The sequence below is a fragment of the Gallinula chloropus genome (genome assembly GCF_964237585.1).
Source record: "Gallinula chloropus genome assembly, chromosome: 2".
NCBI lineage: Eukaryota > Metazoa > Chordata > Aves > Gruiformes > Rallidae > Gallinula > Gallinula chloropus.
Genome location: NC_140086.1, coordinates 21789147 through 21804577, shown reverse-complemented (window position 1 = coordinate 21804577; position 15431 = coordinate 21789147). Strand labels below are relative to the sequence as shown.

The 15431-nt window shown below is 37.2% G+C and overlaps 1 protein-coding gene across 1 annotated transcript in view; it reads right to left on the bottom strand.

Annotated features, from left to right (window-relative positions):
* The window catches only part of LRP12 (LDL receptor related protein 12), a gene marked incomplete at its 5' end in the record, with an annotated part of 49496 nt that overhangs the window by 14045 nt on the left and 20020 nt on the right, over positions 1-15431 (bottom strand). The window contains one exon of the mRNA XM_084259972.1: positions 4106-4162. Coding sequence (XP_084116098.1) covers positions 4106-4162 — 57 coding nt within the window. The remainder of the gene's footprint in view (positions 1-4105; positions 4163-15431) is intronic.

Below are 15431 nucleotides of genomic sequence, written 5' to 3'. Positions count from 1 at the left end.
ATTTCTCAGGCAGATTTTTAAAATCAAGCATAACCTTTTGAAAGAGAACAGTTTTAAGGGGAATTTACTTTATAAAGCTGCTAACAGCAAGCCTTTTAAAAATAAAATCCTGACCCTTTGCTTAACTAGGATGTTTCTTCTGAAGAACGTTACATCTGTAACATTCATTTTATTCATGTATTTGTAAACATGGAGCATGTGAGCAACAACTTCAAGAAGGGCATGGGAATCAAAAAAACAATTCAACTGATGGCACATAAACCAGACATGTATGAATAGAGGCAAACATGTTTTCACTAAGTTGTGAAGAATGCACATTTCTAATTTCAGTTACTAGTGGCCCTGAAGGCATTTGTTGTACTCGTTTGTTATGTCTACAGGAACTTAAAACTACAGGAAAACTGCCAAGGTCTGGAATAATTTATTAAGAATATTAAGAATACCTAAGAAAACAGCACAATGAAAATTAGAAGAGTAAGGAAAAAAAGGAGGTGAGTTTGAAAAAGGACAAAAGCACAAAAACTGAGAAGGTCACATCAGAGAGAAGCAAAGATATGAAAAATATGATGATGCATGCCCAAGATGTTTTCAAATCTTGTGCTGGTGGTTATAAGATTTCTGTGTGGGAACAACTCCTTCCTGCACAACTATTTCTCTATTTCTCTATCTGCCTACATTCCTCTCAATTCCCCTATATTCCTAGGTACAATTCTGCTCCTCCATCTCCTACCTGCATTAAGCAACTTCCTTTGCAAGCCTTTATTTTATGAACAATCTATTTGCAACTCCATTACTCTGCCATTACGCTGTTCTGTAGACTGCAATACTGTAGTGGGACCAAAGGTGTTTCACATACTGAAGTGCAAAATAATGGTTAAAAAAAAACGTGCTGAGGGGATGATCTGTGCACATGGTTTTCTGGTGTATATGGATTGTCTTGCAGAGTTCTTAAAAACACGTACAACAGTTTCCTTATTCCCTTCTCCTTGAAGTCTGTTTACTGCCCTGCAGAATATGACCGTGAACTACCTAGGGGGTGTTGACTGGTAAACAGAAGAGAGCCAATAAGAACTTTACAGTGCAAAATTCAACTTGCAAATTGTAACAAGAAAATAATTGAAAAACCTATGCAAAAATTCTGTAGCAAGATCTAGAGAAGTAAAGTACCGGTAGTAACAGTGAACAACATGTCAAGGAAAAAAGTCACTTCAGAAAAGCAGGGAGAGGGAGATTAGGGATTTATCTTCACAGTAATGCCAGGAGATTAGTTGAAAAGATAAAAGAATTAGCTTTCAATGTGAACCACAAGATGATAAGGTATGCATTATATTGGACATGGTAAGGACATGAATGCAGCTGGATAAATGATCTGAAGGTGTTTAAAACAGCTTAGAGTAAAAAGAGAATAATGTTGTGATAAAGTCTAAACCATGAATAGGGAGGATAATTATTGCATTTGTAACTCTCAGGAGCCACTGAAAGTCTTATTTGGAGAACTACAGGGGAAGAAGGCATAGGAATCTTTGCCTCCAGGTCAAGCTGTAAAGCTTTAATTTAAAATGCCTTTTGCTCTACAATAAAGACACACTCAGTAAAATGGAATTTTTTTTTTTTTTAAATTTATGTGAACTACTGTTTTCATCAGCGCAGAAGTTCTTTAAAACGGGGGGCGGGGGGGTTGGGGGGCGGGGGGTGGAAGGGGGAGCAGGATTGGTTTTGCTGTTGTGACAATTACAGTGCTTCATACCCCACAGGCAGACCTAAAAATATTTCTCAACTGTTCGCATTTTAAAGGCATAAACACTTGTTCTCTAGTGATACCTTATACACAAGAGACAACATTCCATTATTGCTGTTGGTAGAAAAAGCGTGCTCATATATTAGAGGTGTACCTGCAACTTGGCAGATATCATATACATCAGAAGCATAAATACCAAAGACCACAGAGGTCTGCGCTATTAGAACATAATTTAGTAAGGTAGGTCATGTAGCCCTACAGCAGCAGCATGACAGGAAATCTACCATCAAGACAATCATTTCATTTTAAATCCCTTCTCAGTAGCAACTGTCCAAGAAAACCACTTTGTTTCAGCACCAAGCTGAAGCTGGATTTAGAAAGATTACATGTCAGTTGTCTTTGGTTTTATTTTAAAATTGTTTTGACAACCATAAAGATGTCCAGGTATGCCTGATGAAATATATAATCAAGCAAGTTCAAAACCAGGTTTGGGAGACCCAGATTGTTTCAAAGGAACTCAAAAGTGATCTAAATCCATCCCCATCTCTAATACTTGGGCCACACACCTAACAGTTAAGATGTACATACAAAAAACTGTAGGGAAAATGCCAATGGTCTGCCTACACACACTCTTCAGGTTTTCACTAACAGACCACCCCCATTATCTTAAAATTCTCCAATGAAGAATTTTCAAATTATTTTAAGACAGAAACTTTAAAAGTATAACATTTGTTTTTTTCCAGCTGGAAAGCTCTTTCAGAACACTGGACCACCAGAACTTTTATTTATATATATATGTATGTGTGTGTGTGTGTGTGTGTTGAGGTGGTTTTTTAAATTTATTTTTAAATGGAAGCCCTCATTAGATATTTCTTCTCAGTAGTTAAAGGTCTGTCTACCAGCTGCTGTTATCTTGCGTAGAACGCACATTGTGTTCTCTCCTCTTCTTGGCACTGCCTAGTCAAGCATGCTGGCCAAAGTACTGAAAGGAGAGTCAAAAATTCCATTCACCTCTCGCCCAGCCAACGCTTTTCTGCCTGTATTGCGACCTGTGACACAGTTAACAAAGGGGTGAAGCATTGTTAAAACATATCCTGAAAGCTGCATAGCTAGATTTTAGCCTGTGTAGCTTGTACGATCCAGAGCCATCAACAATTGTTCCACAGTGGCAAATGCCTGTGCTGCTATTATTATTTACAGTGTGCCATAAATGTACTATAAATGATACTTGGTGCATTTTTACTGTTGAAAAACAACAAAATTCTTCATGATGCAGCACAAGAAAGGATAGTAAAGGTCTTGGATAGTTAGACTTTTGAGTCTTTGAGTGGCAAATAATGGAAGGGAGAAAAGAAGGTAAAGTGGTATAACACAGACAATCCACTGAGTGCACATTTATCCAAAAAATGTGTGCACAGGTGGCAACGGAACATTTGAAATGATACCGCAAGGATAACTGCAACAAGATGTGCAAGCTGTTGTCAAAAAGGGTACGTTTGCATTTTCACTCTTAAAATAAGAGAGGGGTGTGAAAATCAGTTTGACTTTCCAGTATTAGTGGCAGCTTCCCTATGGGAAGAGCCAGGCTTGTATTCTTCTACCCACTGACACAGAGTGTTTGCCTCCCCATTTGCGCATATTCTGCGTATCTGTACCACAGAAACCAGCAGCAGCTCAGCTGGCACTGCTCACCATCTGAAGGACAGGCTGTATCTACACTGGTACCACCTAATGCCTCAAGGGACGCGCAATCACCTCACTAACACAGAATAGACCCAACTGTGGCTGCTGCCCAGATGAAGCCTCAGACCAACTTAGTGGAAGAGAACATAGCAACCCTTAAGCAACATATGCTGCTTTTATGCCCAATATTTTCCCAGCATCTCATCAGCTTCTCAGTTCTAAAATTCTTCTTTTCTTGTATTAAGGAAACTGTGCAGTCAAGTGTACAGGAGTTTCAGTTACTGCTTCAATCTAATCGGGTGAAACGCCTAACTCCTGGATTTATATTATTTGATAGTAGTGGTGTCCAAAATTACATTTCAATAAATTTCATTTCACAAAAACTTTACTGTGGAAAGAAAATATCAATTCAACTTAAACCAACTTTTCTCTTAGTTCAATGTTTGTATGGAAAAATAATTAAGCAGTCCACTTAGAAAGGCATAATCTGTTCATGAGCATGCAGGTATCAATTTTATCTTATGAGAATTTTTCCATGTTCCAGTTGCTTCATTCCTTATTACATGCTGCAAAAGGCAGTAATAATTTTTATAGCCAAATATCTCTTCATAAGATACCAGGTGGCTTTCAATATTTACTATTTAAGTCATGCATGAAATTTAAACATTACAAAAAATGACTTACCCGTTGACACTCCTGAAATATGCACATTTTCAGAATGTTCTGCAAGAGCACCATTTCCTAAAATTAAACATAATGAATAAGCTAATTTCCAAGATAAAATTTGTAAAAATTCTTCAGATACCCTTTTACAGAACAGAAAGAACAAAACTGAAGTTATTTTAATTAATATTAAACATTAAAGGTCCTACATTCATTTTACAGTAAAACTTTGAGAAGAACTAGAGAAAAAGTTACTATACAATGAAAATAAAAACAAGCTTCATTGGTGGTATAGGACCAATTAAAATGTACTAGAAGGTTAAGAAACAGGAGACTGACAGTAGCAAAGAGTTTTGAGAAGCTTCAGGCATTTTAGATGGTAGATTTTGCATCAAATGTCATTTTCTTCTCAAGAAATGTTTATTTCAACACCATCTTCCCCATCTCCCCCTGGATTGAGATTCCTAAGCAAACACAATGCAAATACAGACAATCTGGGGAAAGTCATCCACCTATTTCATAATGAATTGCAGCTTTTATCCAGAAAGATGCCTCACACAGCCAGGAACTTACTACCTTCCAAAGTAACTCCCCATCAGTATTCATTATGATGATGGATACTTGCAAAGCTGAAAAAAGCAACCCGTGTGGTCATCAAGAGTTAAGAGTTATTCCTCCAAGTCCTGTACTACTTTGTACTCCTCCAAAGTAGAAGAAGTGATAACCCTGTTACAAGATGTGACAGATCACATATATGTGCACATAACCCTCACTGAACAGCTCTTCTCCTCGCCTTTATTCAACATCTTTTCTTTTAACCTTTGCAACAAATTTTTAATAAAATCTTTCAGGCATTTCAAGAAGAGAGCGTTACTTGCAGAAATAAGCTGCTCTGAATGTAGGCAGTGAATACAAAATTTAAAATACATCGTGAAGCAAATTCTAAAACCACAAATCTTAATCCCTCAAACTTCTGTAATATTGAGGATTTGCCATGTCACACAGATTTTCATACATGGGAAATCAGTTGTTCTACCAGCATTGCAATGTAAATATGATTATGTTTGGTAACAAGAACCTTAAATACATGAAGAAAACTCAAATTCTTTTATACTAAGCTTAAAGACTGACCTAGAACATACACACCTAAGCAAGCATCTCAATGCTCATCTACTGCAGTGGTTATAGATAAAATGTTTCAGAAATTGCACCAAGGGTTGACAGAAAATGCATAAACACGTATATTTTTTTACTTCCTAAACACACAATAAACTTAGAAACCTTATGAGAAGAATTTGGAGAAAAATACCAAATCTAATTTTTCTTTAAAAAAAAAAACTTCTCGGGCTTTTAGAAGTGAGGCATTCCCGCCCCCCCATTTTAATGTACTAATTTTGCTGCACAGATTTACATACCAAGTTGCTTTGTCTCGATTTAAAAAAAACCAAAACAACCAACCCACCATGCTGTAACAATTCCCCTGCATGTTCAAAAGCCAGAAGTATTTTAAAACAAAAACTAATTTCAGATACTGTATTAATAAGCAACTATTTTGCAATTAAACTACTTCAAAAAATAAAATACCAGTAAGTTCTAAAAAGCTACTCTCCAAATAATTTCTCCATTTTGCATATAAACTGACACGCTAAGAAATGTTTGCTACTGGTTTTGTGTTTTTTTTTCTTAACCATTTTTGCTGTTTCACCTATAACTGATTCCATAAAAGCTCATTTCTGACTGTTTTGCTTTCTATTATTTCCATCAACATAAGGAAAACATTAACACATTTCAAGGCCTTTTTTTTAAGCTAAAAATACCACTTAGTGCTATTTTATTTTTTAAAATACTATAGGGATTATTCAACACTTGTACTTTCAAAAAGGGTTCATTAGCAAATACAATTATATCTGCTGTAGTTATTGAACATGACTATGAACAGCGTGACAAAAATCAAGGAATTCATATTTGGATATATGAAAAAATGTAAAGTAATTACATTGAAGTCAGTTGGTATCTGGGCACTCCACTGCCAGCCCCAGAATCCAAATTACAGGCAAGCTGCCTATACAGAAAGACCGACAAAACAAAAGCCCCAGAATTTTAATGATATTGGTTCTGTTAAACATACAGTAGCAAAACATTAAAATACTGACATAACACCAAAGCGATGGAAAGAAAAGTGATGCGTATGTAAAAAGAACTATAAAACAGTAATAATGGGAAGCATGCTAAAATGGGAACTCACATCTAAATCCTATACACATCAGCTTAGAATTAATGGTTTAAATTAAGAAGAAAACTTCAGTCAATATCCAAAATGGAACACTTTCATATTTTCCATTTAAATATGCTTTACGATCTAACAATTAATCTCTTGACTTAAAGTGATGTCACATTTATTGTCAAACTAACTTCAGCGATTAGTCAGAAGTGGCAAGAATGTGTGATGATGAAGCCTCAACTCAGAGCCAAGTACTATAATATCAAAATAAGGTGGTTTTTAAGAAATTATTTCCTTCCCAATAATCCTTCATTACATGAAAGATGAACCTTAGAAACCTCTCAGATTATTACTTCCTTTTTTACTGGAAATTTTCACTGAAATAGTGTGTTCAGACACCATTTAAGCGTTACTAACTGCTGGCACCTTTATGAAATTTTTAGGCAATGATCCTTCTATGATCTCAACAATTATGTCACATGGTTCCATAGAAACTGAGCCCACTAGAATATCAATATATCAGATAACAGATCAGTAATTTCCATTAAGATATGGGAACATAGATAACGTTGAAATTCCTGTTAAGCTGTCTATTTAATACAGCAGACTGAGTGCATTTTTTTTCCCTTCGGTCACCAGTAAGCTTTCCTATTTCTTGACATTTCAAATATTTACTCCTCATTCCCATTTGAACACAAAGTTTAAAACTGAAACAGGTGTCACCTAACAAAACTTGACACAAAGTTTGCCCTCATCATTTAAGTCCATGTCCATGCACAGCACTGGAGGAGACACACCGAGAAGCTCCTGCACAAACCGGCTCTGCCTGTGAAAAGCTGAGTGTTTTTCAAAACCCCACATCTTCCACCACTTTTTTTTGGTAATTTCTTTTAAATAAATAAATAAATAACTTGTGTAACCAAGACTATACCCATCTCCTTCAGACCCTTTTGTAAATATTTATGATTTATCATACAAATACATCTTATTTTAGGTGATACTAAAGACAACTTTGTATCAACTTTGATCCTGCAGCTTAAGATATGATCAGCAACTGTATTTAAGTTTAAAAATTCATATGGACAAGGCTCAAGATGAAAACAAGTGTCTACTGTGGGGGTTTTTCTAAAAAATAAATTAAAAAAAAAATCAATAGGAACTCTGGTAATGGGATACAAGATTTCTTAAACTACTGGTAACCTGCACATTCAACAAAAGCATGGAAAGTACTTTTCATGGTTTTTTGCCTAAGTGCAGGTTAGTTTGTTGCCACCACTGTCGCTAGTATCTCTAAAGACTCCTTGACTACAGTAAAAAACCCAGTCAAGTGATTATTAAATCAGTTTGACTCTTTATAGAAACTCTGTAAAACACAGAACAATCCACAGTTTCTGAGGTGCTCTCTCTTAAATGTTCAAAGTATGGTTATGGCTAAAGTTGGTCACTGGTTCAAATGGACTCATCCCCAAACTTTATTTTCACAGCGCAAAGCCATTCCCTTTGACCTTCAGCTTTTTTTCCTATCTCACTCAAAACCGTCTGAGCCAAGATGCTGTCTTGTCTTAGGAGCGGGCATAAAAAGACAACAAGTAGCTTCGTGAGCACTTGAATTAATTCCTTTTGATTTCCTTCTCACAGCTGACTGACCACAGAAGCAGGCAAGACGACATGAGGTTTGCCTTCAGGTTTTCCAGAAGTTGGGGCATTCTCCCCTCTCAGTCTATATGAAACTATATTAAACACACCACCACCACCGCCTGCCCCTGAAAAGCCCAACACCCTCACGACATCACTTCCAAACATCCTGCGCAAAGAGCTATGAGCTCTATACATCTATACAGAGTCTGGAGAGAACAAAACTCCACTGAAGATAAAAAGCATAGCCTTGAAAAGTATTCGACTCACTAACATCATCTGAGTTTCATCACAGACAGGAAAATAAACACAAGCCAGGGGAGCGGGGCTGGCAAAAAGGAAAATGTCACTGCAGTAAACACTGCAACCAAACTGCAGAGGAAAACCATAAGGGAAAAGCATGGGGAAAAAATGCCTTCACACTTTTAAAATCATGAGGTTTGGAAAAAAACAGCTGACAAGTTCTATATATTTGAAAACCAGACAGGATGAGGGATGCTCAGGCTAACACAGAGACTAACCACAATGCAGCAGCCTTCACTTTAGGATGTTACCCCTCCCCACAGCCGATATAGCACAGCTCGCCCTCTAATTGGGAAGAATATCAGACTCAAAGGATTACCTGCATGTAACTTCAGAGCACTAAACTGGGCCAACAGACTGGACTGAGCTTCACCTCTCCTTTAAGTTTTGCTTGTATTCTTGCAGTTCTCAAAAAGGATAGCCAAACGGATCACCACTACCATCCAACCCCTCCCTCCAACTGTCCCTCAAGCATTCAGATTAAAGACGACAAGCATCCCCATTCCAGATCCATGAACTTGGAAGTTTCAGACAATGAACAAGGAGTGTATCTAAATACTGATATATTTGAGATAGAAAGTAATGACTTTTAAATGAAAACCCAATTTTAATTTCAATTTGACTAAAGCCAGTAATATGAATGCACAGCAAAAAGATGAAAATTGTAAAAGTGTGCTCCAAAAAAGGGTACATAGAGCTTTGTCCACACTGAGTAAAAAAATCGAATTTTCTAACTTTGGTCTGGAAGAACATCATGTCCTTGTGACTCAGTTAAATCCAGATTGTGTTTTACAGAGATAACAACTTGAACGATGAAATGAAAAAGGAAAAGAAAAAATAAATCCATAGTGGCCAATATATTTAAATTACCTTTATTTTTGCTGTTGGACCACAAAAGAAATCACACACACATCTCCAATGAAGCTAAATTCTTCTTTATCAAGATTAAATCTCCACGATTAGTTTAACAGCCAAATTACAGCCCCCTATAAATAGGAATGTATAAATTGAGGAACTGCTATGAATGAAGAGAGAGCTTTTTCTAAACTACCTTAAGTTACAAGGTCCTGTGGTGCATAATGAATGCTACGTAAGCATAAGTAAGCTGGGCAGGCTATTTCTCTTGAACCACAATTATCAAGGACAAGAGGCCAACACCACTTCCTGTGCATCATGTGTTTACTTTAGACAGTGCACTTCATGACCAAACTTCCTTTCTTCATCCTCCACGCTTCCGAAATCCCTGCCCACTTTGCACCTGACGATGAATAAGCTTGTTTACACTGTCTTGTCAGCTGAAGTTACCTTGCATTAACTGAATTTTGCTTCTAACTGACTGTGGATGATGCCACCAAAATAAGAATCTTACTGTACACTTCCATAAAGAAGTGGGTGCTGCCTTATGTATCACTCCACTAAAAAGCCACTCAGCAATAGTTTTATAATGTCAGAGTCCAAAAATAGCAATATCCTTCTTGATCTAGAGATACGGAAGTGGGAAACATCCACGATGCCTATGTAATATTCCAGAACACTTCTTTTATTAACAGCCCCTTTTGCTACCACGTTTTGTGACAGTCCCAGCCTGTAGCAATATCCCACCCACCTCTTCCTGCAAGTATCTGAGTACAGTAGTGCAGAAACAGGCTGCAGCTGAAGACATCGCGTGTCAGGCTGAACCACAGTCACACTCGTCTGCTGACTCTGTGGGAGAGAAGTGGGCAGGCTAACTCTCCACCCGTCATACCTGTGGTTAGTCTAAGGTTAAGATGTTACAGCTCAGAACAAGACATGTGGGAGACCAACAGAAAAACAAGTACTATCACCTTCCTCCACATAAACTAGATGATCTTTAGAAGTCCCTTCCAACTCAAGACATTCTATGCTAAAAACACTTGTTCAGTATGTAACCCAAAATATTAGACTGAATTATTTACTTCTAAGTCATGTGCAGTTAATGACCCAAAATACAGGTAGGATCCTCCCTAAACTTCTGGCTCATCATTTACAACTGCCTCATCTCCTGAACACTTTGCACCTGTATTTATTAAACTACTGCACATTTAGAGTGCATTAGCTGCAGCGGTTTTACGGCTGTAAGAGCAGCAAAAAGCCAACAGCCATATGGCCATACTGCTGCCAAACTCAACTGTAATGCAGTAGTAGTAGTACACAGTGAATTGAGATTATGCAACTGAGAAAAAAGCCAGTTTCTATAATTTCAAATTAATGTGATGGTACTAAGGAGACTTTTCTGGGTACTAAAGGGATTTCATTCTTTATAGCCCAGAAAAGTCTCAGAATCTCATTTCTGCTTCTCTGTATTTTCTCTTCTATTGGTGTAAAACATGTTCTCCTACCACTGCTAAAGTTTTATTACAGCAATTCAGGCTTTGCTTTCCTCAGAAGACAGCAGCAGAGCAACAGAACTACATGTGCAACTCCAACATTACAAGAGACAAGGAGCTGAAAGCGGAGCAGATGGAAAGAAAGAAAAAAAAAAAAGAAAGAGCAGAAGTATTTGAAATTTACCCTCCCAGAACAGTTCACGAAATAAACAGCATTATTGCTATGGGGAATGCTTCAAATTAAGGTGTGGCAGAGCTCAGAGTACACAGTCCACTGAAGCCAGGCAACATTTAACAATGTTAAGTCTCTATATTCCGTAACAAAGTGGAGCAGCAGTGTCATCCCCAGACTCCTACTGAAACCAGTCACAGCCTTCACAAGTGACACCATCTTATTATTTCCTGCCTTCTGATGGCATAGTTTGCAATAACTGAATCCTCCTGATTTGTTATGCATCAAATCAAATTAACAAATTTGTGGACCAATACGTATTTGGATTAACCATTCAAGGTAAGAAAAACAATACAATCCAGAGTCATCTTGTTTTCATGTCTTGCTCTTTTTTGTATAGTGCATTGCCTCTTTGACCAGAAGTTTTTGTCCTACACCCAACTGCTGCTTATTACCTTGACAAAGGGCAACAAATGCTTCTAATTAAATTAACGTATTTCATGACAAAAGGCAATTAAAAAAAGCATCATGAGAAACTACAGTATTGACTTTCAGGCATTAGCTGATAAATAATCTTCAGTTTAGCTGAAAATTCTTTTCAGGAATGACTGAAAAATTGTGTACTATTTTTAAATCAAGATTTTGGTGTTAAGTAGTTACATGCAGTTCTTTTCTGTACTTCCTCAGGGCTTGGAACTGGAAGTCACAGGCATTTCAGGTGGTCATTTGTAAAGGAGCATCAAACTGTGGAGCAAGATGTAAATTATCCTTCAGGTAAGGGAAGGATTAAATGATCACTGCTTTTAATAGAAAATTACACATTCAATAGTCAGAAACCTTGAAAGCCCGCCTTACTGCTGTGCAGAAAGCAGCCAGAATTCTCTACTAGAGGCAAGCTGAACCACGAGTGACAAGATTTATTCCAAATCCCTGCAACTGAAGAACATCTGCTACAAAGAAGATACAGTAAATATATCGAAAAATTTCAAACAGTGAAAGCAAATGTTCACGTGAAATGAGAAAGTGTTGTATACTCAAATACTACAATGGAATAATTAATTTCTTTAATTAAGGAAAGAATTAAAATGACTAACAGATGAAACTACACTGAAATAGTGGCTTATTTAAATGTGTTTATGATACAAAAGCAGAAAATAAGCACATAAAATTTCACTGTAAAAAGATAAAGCAAACATTTGTTTACAATACTCAATGCTGTTATTTTGTGTAGTACCATTTTTATTTTAGACCAACTGTGATGTACTTTTACTTAGAAAACTAAGCAGCTAAGAATCAATTCTGCTATGGATTTGTTTTATGTAGGCTTTAGATTCTTATTTTTACTTCTTACAGCAACCAGTATCTACTATTTTGTGCTTAGAAAATTATTGCTTGGGTGTAAAACAATAGGTACAATGCTGCCAAAAGTCTGCACTGTACACTTAAAACCTGTTGTCCGACACCGCATTTTTGTATCACCCCCTCATTATTATACTGTCCTTTCCTCCTCACAGAGGGGCTTTAAATGACATATAGCTGCATGATACTTTTGAAAAACAGGTCTTTATTCATCTCTTGGTGACTAAGCACAGCCAGGAAGTTTCCAAATCTATACTCACTGTAGAGCTGAAAAGTTAATCAGTACCTGAGTGAACAACTGCACATACTTTTATTCCTGTAATCTCGGTAACACTGAGTCAAAGATGTCAGAAAAACATTCCACTTCTTTAACATTCTTTACCATTATAACATTATTCCCTCCACCAAAAAGTCTGTGTTGACTGACTATTAAAACAGGTATTAATAAAAAAAAATAAATCAACAATCAAGATGGAAGTGAATGCTTTGCATTTGAAGAATAGGCCGTAACAGGTCTATTAACCTCTCTAACTAAAACATATCCTTCATTTCTGCTAATTTTATGGTGTTAAACTACTAACATTAACAAATCCAAAATTATTTCAAATAAAGAATATGCTTCTGAATCTCCTGATCTGCTCCACTTCCTGTGTTTTTGTTCACATCATGCTGTGGCCTTAGAATCACCAAACTGGATTCCTTTTAGATGACACACTCTGCTCCTACTGGTAACGGGTACTCATTCCTCTGGACCACACTAGAGCTAGTCCAAGGAAAACCCTTCAGAAATGTATACAGGAAACATTAGATCTTCAGTGTAACTTGTGTTGCTCCACAAATCCTGCCAGGCTGTGGGATGTGCCAATGCAGAGACACCTCCAGACACCAAACATCCCCAGTGTGCCTTCTCTGCTCACCACAACTCCAGTGCTGCCTGGAGGCTCCACTTCAGCTTCAAGCATAAACTTGATATTCTTCACAGTCCTGTGTGGGCAACACAAGTTCTCTTTCTGTATTCATTAAGCACTGCATACACAATTCACTAATATTACACCAATTCGGAATTCTCTCGCAACACAAAAGAACATCAATGAAATTCCATGCAAACCCTAACGAGATGCTAGCATAACGCAAATCTGACAGGTGCTGCCAGCCAGATGACGTTGAGTGTCCATACACAGCCCTCAGCACCACTGGGATACACCAAGCAAATATCTGGAAGATGCTGCAGTCTACGATGTGAGGGCCCTCATTCCTGCTCTATAATCGTGGTGGCTTCTCAGCCACTTTGCACTCTTCCTTCTCCCTTCTACAGCTCCACCTTGTTGCCAACCAAAACCAACCAGCAGTTCTGTACTTGGTTACGTGTTTAATGCAGCGCAAACCTTTTCTCTGGGTGTAGATGCAGGAGAAGCTCCCACAAGAGAGAGCAGGAAGCACCTTTGAAAGAGACCTTTGCACACCAAATTAGCAAAATAGCCCATGATTGCTTAATCCTAGGTTGCAAAAGAGAAGCTACAGTAGTAACTATAGCAACTATGATTTAATGCTGCAGGTGGAAAAAACTCCATATTTAGTAATACCTGTAAATCCCAAAAGACAAGTTTTAATTGAGTATATCGTAATGAAAATACAAAAGCTAAAATAACTAAAACTTGAGAAGGGTATTTTGTGTGAACTTCTCAGCAAAACCAGTTAAAACTTCTCAGCTGTAGTCAGAAAAGGTGGGGACAGAAAATAACCTGGCTTTTTCTTTTTTATTCTCACTCAAAAATTCCACAAACTATTTATAGACAGCTCTAATATACTTGGCAGCAAGCAGTGGAAATTGGAAATCTAGCAGGAACACTGGCTTAGCTTCAACAAGATTCCTCATTTTAAGCACATAGGTAATTCTATTCAAGCCTAGGTCAAATCAAACCCTATACTTCTGCCCAGCCAGGTATCAAGGCAGTCACTTGACTGTCCATTGCCTGCAAGCTGTACATGTTCTCAGCTGGTGGCCTAGTACAGCATTTCAAATTAGACAAATTGAGAGTAGGAAAACACCCAGATTATTAAAACCAATTAAACAGTTCAAACAGTGAATACAGTCTTCCAAGTTACAGCTAAATATCATGTAATTTAAAAAAAAAAAGTTTAAAAAAGAAGATAAGGAAATCAGAGGGAATAGACCAGAAACTGGGTGGAAACAAAAAAAAAAAGCAAGAGACACTATAATACTCTAGCCATCCTTAAATGAACTATCACTTTTATAAGGCTTTGGTGGCTATTAACAGATTAGACCCTATCATGAATTCAAACCTAACAATTTGCCCTCCTATTTGAAAACATTCCACTGACACAGATACAAACCATAAAAAGACAGTTTCTAGATAAACAGCTACATTTAAAATAATAAAACTCAATTATTTTAATAAAGGACCGTTCACAGCCTTTGTCCATGTTCAGCTGCAGTAGCCATTCTTTTCTTCTGAAATTCCATCTCAGATGCTAAAAGTAATCCACATTTGAGAAGTGCCAGACTAGGGGGAAATTTCCATGTGTGGGCTGCACAGCACTTATGCAGTAGGGGGAAGACCATTTCAGATTTGATTCATACTCTCCACATGCTACTTTTATCTACTACAGTGTCTTCAAATTGCTGCTACAGTAAAAATCTAGTTTTGGTTTTGCTCCATGCAGGTTTAGATTGACTGCAGGAATAAATGGAATTAGGCAACAGTTTACATACAGGCAGTATACTATATTGAAAAAACCTCAACCCAAAATACCACCAAAAAGATTACCCCAACAATGAGCATCTACAGCCAGCCAGAAGATTTCAGGCTTCTATCAGAAGTTAGATAGCAAAAGCAGGGTTTGAGGTCATATATTCCTAAGATCTAATACAGCTGGCTGTACTGTTTTCTACAAAAGGTTTGAGTCCATCCTGTCTTGAAAAAGACAGGAAAATGAAATCACTATTTCTAAGCTAATAACAGCAGCCATCATAAATCTATTATAAGCTCGCAGAAATGAAAATATTATCTGCTATTACCCCATGAATCCCCATCAGGAACCCTCAAAACATCCAAGCTTCTAGTTCCAGATGACAGCATGACTCATAACTGAATTTTTTTCCAAAAAAGACTTAAGTAGGAGTACTTGATATTAGGGGGTGGGGGAGAATCACGAGGATCTTTGAAAAGAAGGAAAACACTGAGCCACTGCTGCATCTTTATTATGGAGCTTGCATCTTATGTGACCAGTTCAAAACAGGAGAGAAAAACACTAGTCATGTTCAAGGAAAAAAAATAATAAAATCAT